This window comes from Mus caroli, unplaced genomic scaffold (assembly GCF_978045245.1).
Source record: "Mus caroli unplaced genomic scaffold, Mus_caroli_1 scaffold_15, whole genome shotgun sequence".
Taxonomy (NCBI): Eukaryota; Metazoa; Chordata; class Mammalia; order Rodentia; family Muridae; genus Mus; species Mus caroli.
This window is the reverse complement of record NW_028227270.1, coordinates 104,300,872-104,314,077: the sequence shown is the minus strand read 5'-3', so window position 1 is coordinate 104,314,077 and position 13,206 is coordinate 104,300,872. Positions and strand designations below refer to the sequence as shown.

General features: G+C 39.6%; 1 protein-coding gene across 3 annotated transcripts in view; it reads right to left on the bottom strand.

Annotated features, from left to right (window-relative positions):
• Positions 1 to 725: 725 nt before the first annotated feature.
• Sugct (succinyl-CoA:glutarate-CoA transferase) overlaps positions 726 to 13,206 on the bottom strand; it is an 844,211-nt gene continuing 831,730 nt past the window's right edge. For 2 of the 3 annotated variants that reach the window (XM_029468350.2, XM_021180767.3), the window contains one exon: positions 726 to 1,266. In XM_029468350.2, the coding sequence (XP_029324210.1) occupies positions 1,103 to 1,266 (164 nt within the window). In that variant the 3' untranslated portion in view covers positions 726 to 1,102. The remainder of the gene's footprint in view (positions 1,267 to 13,206) is intronic. The other variant, XR_003834661.2, reaches the window with a different exon arrangement.

The window sequence follows — 13,206 nt, the reverse complement described above, 5'->3', positions numbered from 1 at the left end:
CAAGTCGTACCTGATGCCCTGCCCTATGAAGCCATTTGTGGTAGTTTATTCTAAAACATATATCCTTATTTCCTTTTATCTTTGAGGCAGCTTTTTGTCTCCTTGGTCACTTGGGTTTCTCACTGACAAGTCAAACTACAAAGACATGATACTGTCTTCTACAGTCTTTAAGTTACAAAGAACTATTTCCTATCATTTCCCCATTTGGGGTTCTTTACACTTTCCCATGTGAGCACTCACCTCACATTTATTTAAAGTGCATGGCATGTAGCTATGTTTCAAAATAAGGTAGCAAGAGAAAAACCACTAGACTTTTTTATATACACAAATGCTCATGTCCTGAATAAATAGGTAGAAACTGATATTCCACCACACCGCAGAGTATCACCAGGACAACAACACAAAGCAAATATTTACTCCTTATGGGCAGAGTAGAGCTCAATCTTACTACAGCCATCAGCAAAGTCAATGGTTTAAATTACAGACTAACAAAGCTTTCGTGGGCTTGAAATTAAGTTATACTGTTTAAAATCAATCACAGAGACTGTCATCCTGCTTATTGCTCTGACTTCCTAACAATGATTTAAATGAGAACTTTATGTACAAGTAGAAAATGTCAAGAGTTCTGCTTTTTTTCAGGCTTGTGTGGGTGGGACAGGCAAACATTTTAGGCATTAAGACAATTAGAATAAAGAGGGCTTTTTCCAGAAAAAAAATTTTTTTTTTTAGGTTTTGCTTTATTTTCAATTGACAAATCAAAACTACAATTTACAATTTGATGTTTCCATACATCATACATTGTGGAAGAATTAAATGAAAGCAACACTCCAATACCAGTTATTACAGCTTTAGGATGAAAAAATTAGAATTAATCAAATTCCATAAATCAACAATTAAATTATTTTCTGGGGGGAAAAGTCAAAACAGTAAGTTTTTAAATGCGCACTAGACTTTAATCCTAAAGTTATCCCAGAGATGCCAGGCAGGTAGTCTGCAGTTCTCCTCACCATGCTTTGTAGTAGGATCAAGACTGGGGAAAGCATGTATAGAGCACTCACTGTCTGGGCCAGCCAGCTGCAGGTTTCTGATGCATTCTTCTCTGTCACTTGGTTTCATGTTGCTCTATCACACCAGAGCAGAGTAGCTTCTCAATAGCCCCGTCATCATATCTGAGGACCTCCTTCAGGATATGCCGTGTATGCTGTCCCAGCAGGGGAGGTGGCTTTGCCTCTGACATCTTGAACTTGCTGTATCTCACAGCTGGACCTGTCCAAGGAATGGAATGAGAAAAACTGTTAATGACTGACTCTGGGAACTTAATTACTCAAGTAATGGAGTGTTTCTACAGGACTTCAAGATTTTCTGTGCTACTTATGCCCTTGCCCGGGTATCATGGTTTGTTTTGTTTGTTTTGGAGTTGGGAGGGGAGGGCGCTTTCTTAAGGTGTTGGTTGTGAGCTTCGGCTTCATTGTTTGTGCAGCTCATACATCGCTCATCCAAATGTGTAGAGAAGTTCCAGCCTGTCCATCAGCATGGGATGGATTGCATATCTGTGTGTTTACAAGCTTCCCCTCCTATACAAGACACCTTCATGGGTAGAGCATTTACTCAGGGTGACTATAGGTCCAAGAACACAATGACTGCAGACTTGAAGTGTGTTTGTAAAGCCAGAAAGCTGGCCCAAACTGAAGGTAACCCAGGGTTCTGTCATTAATCATCTACTGAATGGTTCTAAAATCTAGTTCGGCATATATTAAACCCCGACTCAGACTCTTTTCCTCGGTCTTTAGTGGCATAAGAGGCTAGATGACCAAGCTTCTTTTTCAAGGAGACTTGTTTTGGGACTTCGGGATTTATACTTTTTAACAGAACCATCTTGGACAAATTATTTACCCTCTCGGAGCTTCATATCCCACAACTGTAATATAATAATGTTTACCACATAGACTAGAGGTAAGGATTTAATTGAGACGACAGACAAAAACACTAAGAATTCCATAACCCATAATAATACACAAAACTTGCTGGCTATTATGTTTATGAAAGCCACTACATCTCTCTTGCCTATTGCAGTTTAAGAGGATGACGATATTTACTGTCAGCTATTTGACAGAACTCAGTTGTTGTAAACAGAGGAATTCTAACAATAATTTCAAAAATAATCACAATTGATTTAATTGTTCTCATTCTTCACATAACTGCAATAAAGAATGCAAAGGTTTGGCAGGAGCCAAATGGCTAATGATGGCATGAGGATATGCCGTAGCCACAGAAATGGTCTCATTATAAGTTTTGTGCTCACTTTCCCTAATAATGATGCTTCCCACTCCTTTTTTGTAAAGCTGGACATTTGTGAATGTGTTTCAACAAAATTTCCTCATTCTATACTGACAATATTTTATATTTCACCTTATTAAGCTTCAAAATTGCAAATTAAATAGTAGTCCCAGGAAGAATTTGTAAAGCAGCACATATCTATCTCTTGAACACATATTTGAAGACTCTAGCAAGAAAGCACAACAATCTGTGTGCCTTTGACTTGAAAACTGGTCCTCGTTCTTTGAGGAAGGTTATCTTCTCTGAAATGTGTATGCAGCTTTGGGAAGGACACACGTGAAATGATAAAGGAAGAAGGTGAACATCTACCCTAGGCAATCAGATCTGCCAAATCAACCACGGTAGTCAATGGGATCAAAACCAGAATACCCACATCCTGCATTTTAATCTTTATTGTTCTCGTTCTCTCTCTCTCTCTCTCTCTCTCTCTCTCTCTCTCTCTCTCTCTCTCTCTCTCTCCCTCCTCCCCTCCCTCCCCCTCTCTCTTCCTCCTCTTCCTCCTCCTCTTCCTCCCTCCTTCCCTTTCCCACCATCTCTCAGAATTGTAACTGAACCCAGGGTTCTGGCCATGCTAGGCAAGTGCTCTATCACTGAGCTACATCCTTGTTCCTCCATAGCCTCGTCTTGATTTGTGAACTTTACAAGAACAAATCAACCAAAGCATCCATAGTTAACAGAACATCCATTAATACAACAGAAATGTCTTTTAGAGAATTATATTAATGAGAGTACTTATTTGCATACCATTTGACAGAGACAGCATCCAGACATGGTCTAACACTGCCACATTCAGTATTTTCCTACCACATGCCTTCCTCAAGGATACTACATATCCTTCCCCAAGGATAAATTATAACTGATACTTTTATTGTATGATAAGTTTTCCTTTCTCTGCAGCTCAGCAGAGTTTGTTTTCTTCTCATATTTTCCTGGAATGCCTCATACAGGAGGGTTTTGTCAGGGCTTGTTCCTGCCCAGTAAGTGAGGACACAAACACATTACATATTGAGAGACTGAGAAAAGATGAATGACAATTATTCTGCTTGACTATGCAAGAGGCTTTGATCTTAAAATCAGTGGTTATGAGAGAGACAGTCTGGGACTAGAAACGGGACGGAAAGCAGAGGGTTGGATGTCTCCTTGTCAAATAGCTGACCTCATTCAGATCTGCTTGTGCAATTGTTGTAATAGTAGAGGCTGCCAGTATTTGACTACAAACAAAATATAAACCAGTTATTTTTTTTAAAAGTTCAAAAAGGATTCTCAAGGAACACTAGAAGCCATCATGTGTATGTTGGTCCCGTAGTGAAATCCAACTCAGTACTCAATTTAAAGATTTTCATGGTCTTAGCTGTTTCCAACTGTCCTTAAATTTAAATACCTACAGATAAACTGCCCTGACTCAAAAATTATTGTTCAAGTTAGATTCAATAAGAGTGAAAAGTACCACACCAAGAAGAAAGGCCAATGCTATACATCTGGACCTTCATTTGTTATTGATCAGTCAGTCAAAGATCACCAGAAATATGAAGACTGCATAGATCCGAAAACAAAGACAAAAAATTGAAACAATCAGAGATAGCTTAAAACAAATCAAGAAGAGAATGCTATGTAAGAAATAAAATTGAAAAATTTTAATGCTTTTGATTTTTAGTATTATATTCCAAATTAGAAGTTTAGAAAAATAAATGAAATATATTTCTAAGCATTTAAAGAGAAAAGTATAAATATACTAAAGAAGCTAAGAGTTCATAGAAAATAGACAAGATTCCCAGAAAGAAGTAAGAGAATGGGGATGGAGAGATACTTCTGCACAAAATGCTGTGGTGAGGGGAAAGCAAGCACGTTGACAGAATTAGACAACAGAGAAGCCAACATAGCCAATGAAGGAAAGATTGACATCTTGATGTTTCATATGAAATATTACAAGACAGCATTAAAAATGGTGGAGGGTCTTCCAGGGGTATAGGGAGGGTAAAGCAGCTCAGGGTAACAGAGAGAACACCACGTGTTTACTTGCTGCCATGCCATTCATTTGAGCAGCCCCATTGGCTTTTTAAAAAAAAAAATATTTTGTTTACATTTCAAATGTTATCCTCTTAACCAGTCCAGTCAGTTCTTTCTCTGACTCCTCCACTGGGGACCCCATGCTAAGTCCAATGGTTGGCTACAAGCATCTGCCTCTGTATTTGTCAGGCTCTGGCAGAGCCTCTCAAGAGACAGCTGTATCAGGCTCCTGTCAGCAAGCACTTCTTTGCATCTGCAATAGAGTCTAGGTTTGGTGTCTGTATAGACACCACCCGGGTGGGGAAGTCTTTAGACGGCCGTTCCTTCAGTCTCTGCTCCACACTTTGTCCCTGTATTTCCTTTAGCCAGGAGCCCTTCTGGGCTAAGAGTTTGGAGATGAGTGGGTGGGGAGCCTTGCCTAAGCTCTGGATATGGTGCCTTGTACACCTAATGTCACAGATTTTAAACCAATACACTGAGTTGTTTGGTTACTTGCCTGCATCCTTAATGGAAGTGGTAACAATAACAGCTGTGCTTGCTAGTGGGCATTCATCGCTTCCCATGGGTCTCACTGAAAAGATAGCCATGGTAATGAGCCTCTTTTCTTTGACTGTGGACTGTGCTTCTGATTTCTTCTGTCTGTTTATAGAGACTATTGTAGCCTATAGTTTACAGGTAAGAAAACCGAGGCTTTTTATAGAGTAAATTGATTTTATAGTGTTGCCCAGTTTTATAACTAGTGACAGATCTAGGATAAGAACCCTACTCTATTGTTATTATTATTATTATTATTATTATTAAATTATTTTATCTATTTAGATTCAAAATGCTGCTCGGCTTACTGATCCCCTCTCCCTGAGTTCTTCACCCTATCACCCCTCCCCTTTGCTTCTGAGAGAGTGCTTCCTGACCCACTAATCTACCCCTACCTCACCCCTGCCAGCATACCCCCTCCTTGGCACATCAAGTTTCTATAGCATTAAGCACATCATATCCCACTGTGACCAGACAAGGCAGTCCTAGGCTCTGTATGTGCCGGGGGCCAGAGACCAGCCCATGGATGCTCTTTGGTTGGTGGGCTCTGAGGGGGTCTGGGTTAGTTGATACTGTTGTTCTTCCTATGGTGTTTCAATCCTCTTGAACTCCTTTAGTCCTTTCCCCAACTCTCCCATAGGGGTCTCAGGGTTGGTCCAACGATTAGCTGTAAGTATCTATATCTGTCTCAGTCGGGTGCTGGTAGAGTGAGCCTCTCAGAAGATAGCCAAGATAGCTCCTGTCTGTAAGCACATCAGTAATAGTGTTAGGGTGTGTTGCCTCCACATGGGATGGACCCTAAGTTGGACTGTTCACTCTAGTCTTAACAGATAAAATCCCAGCACAGAGAAGAGGAAGTAGGCACAAAGTCTGACCTCTAATCAAGAAGCTGTTATGATTGGTACCTGCTGGCAAAGGGAAACTGTCTTCTCAGTAGAGTGACACTGACTGCATCAACTGCACTCCATGCCCATGAGTAGTTGGCCAATATAAAATGGTGCTCATGTTGTTAGTTTGTTTGAATTTTATTGTTTTGTTTGTTTAATTTATTGATTTACATTTTTAGTTTTATTTTAAGAGAGAGAAAGAGAACATGAGTTGGGGAAGACCTGGGAGAAGTTGAAGATGGGAAATAGTATAATCAAAATTACTGTATAGAAATTTAATAATAATAATAATAGTAATAAAAACATCTTCAGTCTTTAGACTTCACAGTCTATGTTCTCTCATAAATGATTGTTTACATACTTACTGCTAGTAATTAGATATGCTTGAATAAATATTATTCTTATATTAATGAATATAGCCATTAATTCATCATACTTATACTTCTGCTTATTTATCTCTATCTCTCTGTTAATATTTGATCCAGATTGTTTCATTATGTATAACTCTAAAATGTATACTTGGCCCTGCTGTCATGGAGGGAGTAAAATTTGAGACATCAAAAAAGAATAACCAAATTGCTATAGTCTGATAAAAATCATAAAATAATTATAAACCAACCTTACAAGAGAATAATACTATAATAATAATATAATGGGCAATGAGGTGAAAAATTAATAACGGTTATTTTTAACAGTTATCATAGGCCAAATTGATGTCCCTAGGGCAGACTTTGAGAGTTAAAAACCATGCCATTTCTAGTTCAGGTTCCACTTGGTGCTTGTGGGTCAAGCTGTGAGCCCTAAGCTTTCTGCCCTTGCTGCTATGTCTTTGTTACACAATCCTGGATTAGTCTAACCCTCTAGAACACTAAACTCAATGAACTCATCTTTCCGTAAGTTGCCAGGGTCATGGTGGTTTATTACAATAGAAAAGTGACTAACACTGAAGTTAGAAGCAGAGAGAGGGACATTGCTGGAATGGAACTGACAATGTTTTTTTTGTTTTGTTTTGTTTTTTGGTTTTTTGTTTGTTTGTTTGTTTTTTGGAACAATGTGGAAGAGTTTGTAACTTTGGTCTAGAGGGGTGATTTAAGGATGTAAGTGGGGCCGAATAGGCCATCCTAGTAGGAGTTTAGAAGACAGGAATGCTAAGAGCTATATGAACAGTGGAGGCCCAGCTCAAGCAGGTTTTTTTTGTTGTTGTTGTTGTTTTTTGGGTTTTTTTGTTTTTGTTTTGTTTTGTTTTTTGTGGAGAAAGTCTATTAATAGCTAGCCTATAGACTGTTCCTGTGATATTTTGGCAAATAAATAAACAACAACAACAACAACAAAAAAAACCCTGGCTGCTTTCAGACTATGTCCTAAGAAATGGTCTGAAAATAAAGTTTAAAGTATTTTTGGTGAAGGCAATTTCAAGAGAGCCTAATATTGATTTGATTGCTTATCTACACTAGAATAAAGGGAACGGTACCCTCAGAGCATGGGCCCATTCAACTACCTTCCGACTTGTGAAAGAAATGGTAAGGCATTTCTGCTCCTGGAAAGTAACTACAATCAGAAGTTGGTGGTAATGCTGCCCAAGCAGAGGAGTGTGCATTGCAGAAGTCCCTGAATAAAATCCCTGAGAGAGCAAGAGATCCTGAGAGTCCATTGCATAAAGCTGTGAAGGTAAACTCTGGGTTGCATTGCAGTGTCCAAGACGTTGGCGATGACAGAACTGAGATATATCTATCAAGAAGAGCTGCATTTAGGGAGAAGAACCAGCCCACGTGGGTATTACACATTGCAGGCAGCAAAGCCGTTGACATGATATGATAAGCTATGGGTCTTGATGTTTGTCCTGCTGGAGTTCAGTCTTGTTTTGTCAAAGATTTATGCATTATGCTCCCATTCCTCCCTTTTGGAATACAATACATATCTTATATCATTATGTGTTTGAAGTATATAATTTGCCGTTAGATTTTACAGGGGGCTAAATTAAGACATTGCCTGAAGTTTTAGAAGAGATAGTGATCATAGGGCTTCTAAAAAGTGTGGTTGTGAAAGACTGTAGAGATTTTTGAAGTTGAACTAAAAGTAATTTGCATTATTATATACAGTCTGCAAGCGCTTTCGTGCATGTACAGGCATGTGCGTGTGCGTGTGTCTGTGTGTGTGCGCACGCGCAATTCTAGTTTTCTCTCTTTGCTGGATGCTCAGAGATGAAGATGCAAGCCCTCAGCTTCCTAATTCTAATGACAAGCCTTTATTCCACCATCATGGATTCTAACTCTCAGGAATCATAATTCTAAGTAAACTCTTTTTCTATAACTAGACTTGGTCATGGTATTTGATCACAGCAATAGGAAAGTAACCAATACACACAATTAAAGGAAAAGAATTGAAGGGGAGTCCTGTGTGTTTAAAAAGAACAACTGTTATAGGCACTTTCCAGATGGGGAGATGAAATGAATACATGGGTACATTTATACAAATAAAAAGAAGTCATAGATTCTTTTAGATATACCAAGTTTGCGTACCTTTGAGACAACCAAGCCTTAGTCATTACATCTTTAGCTTTCAAAATCTCAAATTCAGGAATGAGTTGGCCAGTATACACAGAAGTTACTTATTATTAACATGTGATCATTCCAAAGCAGCATAAGCAATCGTATTTATTCAATCTCTGATGCTATACTTTCCACAATGGTTCAAAATGCAGAGAGCAATTGATTGTTCAGTTGCCCAGCCCAAATTGATATACTGACAACAGAATGCCTATGTAAAACTTGGGGAACATAACCAAAGAAGTGGCAGAAAGCATGTAAGAGCCTGCAAACTAGGAAGTCCGCAGCAAGACTGTATCTCCTAAAAGTGACAGGGAAGCTACACCCTTGAAACCTCAACAATACATCTGCTTAAATGAGACCTGAACAACGATAACGTTACTAGACTTACTGATGTGGAAGGGAGAAAGCTCATGGACCCTACTCATAGACAAAGAGTTACAAGCAATTAGTGACTGCGGAGGGAAGAAAACTTAATCTTGCCCAGCAATGAACCCCTTAACTGCTTATCCAAAACCAGTAAAAACATAGACATCAAGAAACATGAAAAGAATTCAGCAGTTTGTATGTGCATATACATTACCAAACATAAAGAGGCCATTGGTTTTGAGGGAACAAAGTGAGGCAGTACATGGGAGGAGAGGACATGGACACATTTAAACTGTAAATGTAATTATTTTCCACTTTAAAAATGTAAACAAACAAACAAACAATAAAACAAAGCAAAGAAACCTCCAAAACCTATGTTGTATATGTAGCTTCTTCTCTACTGTCAAAGCTATTTTTGATTTTTTTGAAAGTAGTATATGAAGTTTTTCTTATGAAGTTTTATGCATACTTCATTTTGAATAATCTTCTCTACCCCACTTATCTCCCTGTCCCCTTCCCAATTTACTATACAGCCCTAATATTCCCCTTTCCTGTCGCATATACCATGTGCATTACTACAACCCTCATCTACCTCTGCACCCCCCTTTTCTTGAGACGGGGTTTCCTCTGTGTAGCCATGGCTGTCCTGGAACTCACAGTGTAGACCAGGTTGGCCTTGAATGCAGATTCAGCTGCCTCTGCCTTCTGAGTGCTGGGGTTAAAGGCATGTGCCACCATGTTCAGCTTCAACCCCCTCTCTTAAAGCCTATTCTTCATGTCATTTGGATCCCAAATACAATTTTGTGATCAATAACCATATGACTACACAAATTCCTATACATAAATATAAAATAAGCTTAGATATGCATATGAGAGACAATAATGACATATTTGTCTTTCTGAGTCTAGGTTACTTCACTGAATATGCTAATTTTCAGTTCCATCTATATCTGACAAATTTCATATTTCTTAATAGCCAAATAAACTTCATTGTAAATATGTTTCACATTTTCATTATCCATTCATTTGTTGAGGAACATGTAGGTAAGTTTAACCATCTGTAAAATGCTTCTGTTCTTTGTCTTTAATGACATAATTTTTAAGTTTACATTTATGGGTATTTGCCTACATGTATGTCTGTGTTCCATATGCATGCAGTGCCTGCGGAGCACAGAAGACAGCAATGGCTCTTCTAGAACTGCATTTGCCGATGGCTGTTCATAGCCATATGGGTACTGGGAAGCTGGGAACCCAAACCAGGTCCTCTGCAGAAATAGCAAGTGCTCTTCACTGCTGAGATGTCTCACAGTCCCTGGTCTTCATCTTTAGCACCTAAACCTCTACTCACTTTATGAGAACCCAGGGCAGTTTTACTTTTGAAAGAATTATTGAGTCTTGTCCTCACAGAAAAATACAAAGAAAGCAACTCAGTTCTCTTCTATTAGAGGTAAATTAAATGAGATGTTTTATGTTTTTCCTCTGTGCTACTAAAGGCAATCACAATGAAGCACATAGTGGAAATACATGCTATCCTTTCTTCCTTTTAAAGAAGAAGGCCTTTGGAAACAAGCCACTTCTTTTACTTCTTTAACAAATACTTGGTGTATACTAGACACATTCTTGGTCCTAAGGACAAAGCCAGAACTCACTCTTTTTTTAAAACAAAAATTTATTTACTTATTTACTTTTTTACATGACATATATTATCCCCCCAATCCCTGTCCATCCACCCTGAGATTGTTCCACATCCCATACCCCCTCCCCAACTCCTGACTCTATGTGATGTCCCCACCCCCGACTCCATCTGACCTCTAAACTCCCTGGGGCCTCCAATCTCTTGAGGGTTAGGTGCATCATCTCTGAATGAACACAGATCCGGCAGTCCTCTGCTGTATGTGTGTTGGGAGCCTCATATCAGTTGGGGTACGCTGCCTGGTTGGTGGCCCAGTTTTTGAGAGATCTCAGAGGTTCAGGTTAATTGAAACTGCTGGTCCTCCTAAAGGGTCACCCTTTTCCTCAGCTTCTTTCAGCCTTTCCCTAATTCAACAACAGAGGTCAGCAGCTTCTGTCCATTGGTTGGGTGCAAATATCTGACTCTCTCAGCTGCTTGTTGGGTCTTCTGGAGTGTGATCATGATAGGTCCCTTTTTGTAAGCGCTCCATAGCCTCAGTAATAGTGTCAGACCTTGGAACCTCTCCTTGAGCTGGATCCCACTTTGGGCCTGTCACTGGACCTTCTTTTCCTCAGGCTCCTCTCCATTTCCATCCCTGTAATTCTTTCAGACAGGAACAATTATGGATCAGAGTTGTGACTGTGGGATAGCCCCCCTCCCTCCTTTGATGCCCTCCCTGTCTTCCTCCTGGAGGTAGGCTCTATGAGTTCCCTCTCCCTACTGTCTAGCAGTTCATCTAAGGTCCCTCCCTTTGAGTCCTGAGAGTCTCTCACCTCCCAGATCTCTGGTGTATTCTGAGGGTCCCCCTAACCTTCTACCTCCTGAGGTTGCCTATTTCCATTCTTTCTGCTGACCCTCAGGACTTCAGTCCTTTTCCCTCACCCAATACCAAATCAAGCTCTCCCCCACACTACCCACTCACCCACTTTCTCTCCCTCCCTCCCCACTTGTGATTGCTTTCTTCTCCCTCCCAGGTGGGACTTAGTGAAGTGTCCTCACTTGGGCACTTCAGCTTGTTGACCTTTTTGAGTTCTATGTTCATTTACACATGGAATACTACTCAGTTACTAAGAATGTGGATCTCCTGAGATTTGCATGCAAATGGAGGGAACTAGAAAACAGCATCCTGAGTAAGGTAACTTAGACCCAAAAGTACATGCATGGTATGTACTTACTAATAAGTGGATATTAGCAAAAAAAAAAAAAGTACAGAATACCCAGAAGTCACTCTTATCTCCTCCAGTTAGTAAATGGAGGGGGGGGGGGAATGAGACCCGCAGAGGGAGTCACCTGCTCAGGGTTGCAGACATAGGAAGGAACAGAGTTCCAGATGATCTTGTTTCTGAAGCCCAGTTCTTTGCCACTCAGCCACATCTTTTTGCATAAGGGCAGCACGAAAGAAGGAAAAAATATTTCACTTGGACAATGAACTGAATTCAGGGTTCCCAAATCAGAACTTGGCAAGGAAATCTTTAGGCTTCATCATTCCATCAGTCTATCTTATTTCTTTCCCTAGATCAGAGTATTATGATATCTGCATTCATTGATTTCTTGTCCACCCAAATTAACTTGTTAATTGCTAATGCTTTCCATGTAGAAAGCCATAGAATCACAACACCATCAATACATAACAGTTTCTCCTATTTCTGCAAGGCAACGTGTTCCAATGCCCTTCTTTTTACTCACTTCCAAAGAAATGAAGCTTTAGTTATGCTCTCTGGAAATCTGTCTGGTTTAAGGCACATGGACAGCCAGTGCCTGGCACACTAGAGAATTCCTCAGACTAGCTGTGTAGAGTTTTCCATCTGTGGTTTGAGGCCCTTTAGTAACAAAACCCTGGCTGTTTTGTCTCACCTCCCTTTAGAAAACATCCATAACTCTTAAGCTGAAAGGAGATCTACCCAATCTACGTGAGCATCCCAAGTTACCATTTATCCAAGTTCAAACCACTTATCTATAAGCCAGATCAACTTAATAATACAAACAGTTGCAGGAAACAGAGGTAGCCAAAAACATGTGGGAAACCATAATGAATATTCAAGTAACGGGAACATAATACCACATCATCCTGAGGAAAGGGACTGACTTGAACAGTCCCTTTTTCCAGAACTGCATGCACCTCCTTTCTTAATGATGCATTCCCCAAGGCACTGAAGCACAGCCTTGCACAAACCTCACACAAAATAGCAACTGAGGAGCACAAAGGGTTAAGTCATTTACACAACAGGCAAATGTGACCTCAGTGGTGGTGAGAATCAAACTAGAATTAAAACCAAATAAGTCCGGATTTGTTTACTATATTTCTTCTTTTTAATTTCTAATATTGTATTAAATTTCCAAGAATACTTAAAAGCAAACAGCTGTCATATAATGTATGAAACATTATCTCAAAATGTTTTTATTTTGATGTTTTTGGCCCTTTGCTAAGATCCATGCTGTGGATAGCAAACATTTAATCTTTGGGACTTGCTAGTGTAGAAAGAAGCCAAACTTCATTTTGCTAAAAATAATGATAGCTTAGTATCAAGAGATTTCACAACTTCCCCTTCAGTGCTTGAGTTCATCATTATAACAATAACAATATTTCTTATATGGCGCCTCTTATCCATAGCATCCAACTCGCCAAATGGGACCATACAGTTAGAACACACTAAACCCATTAGATATGAGATAAAAACAGATAAGACCATTTAAAGAGCATGTAATCATGGAAGAAGGCTGTAAGAGAATAAAAATGGCTTGGGACATCTTTAACCAAAGAACTCAAACTATGGCACCACTTGTGGGGCCAGACATTTCAGAAATGCAAGACAACATGTGGTATGCACCACCAAGGTGGGGAGGTCATCCATAT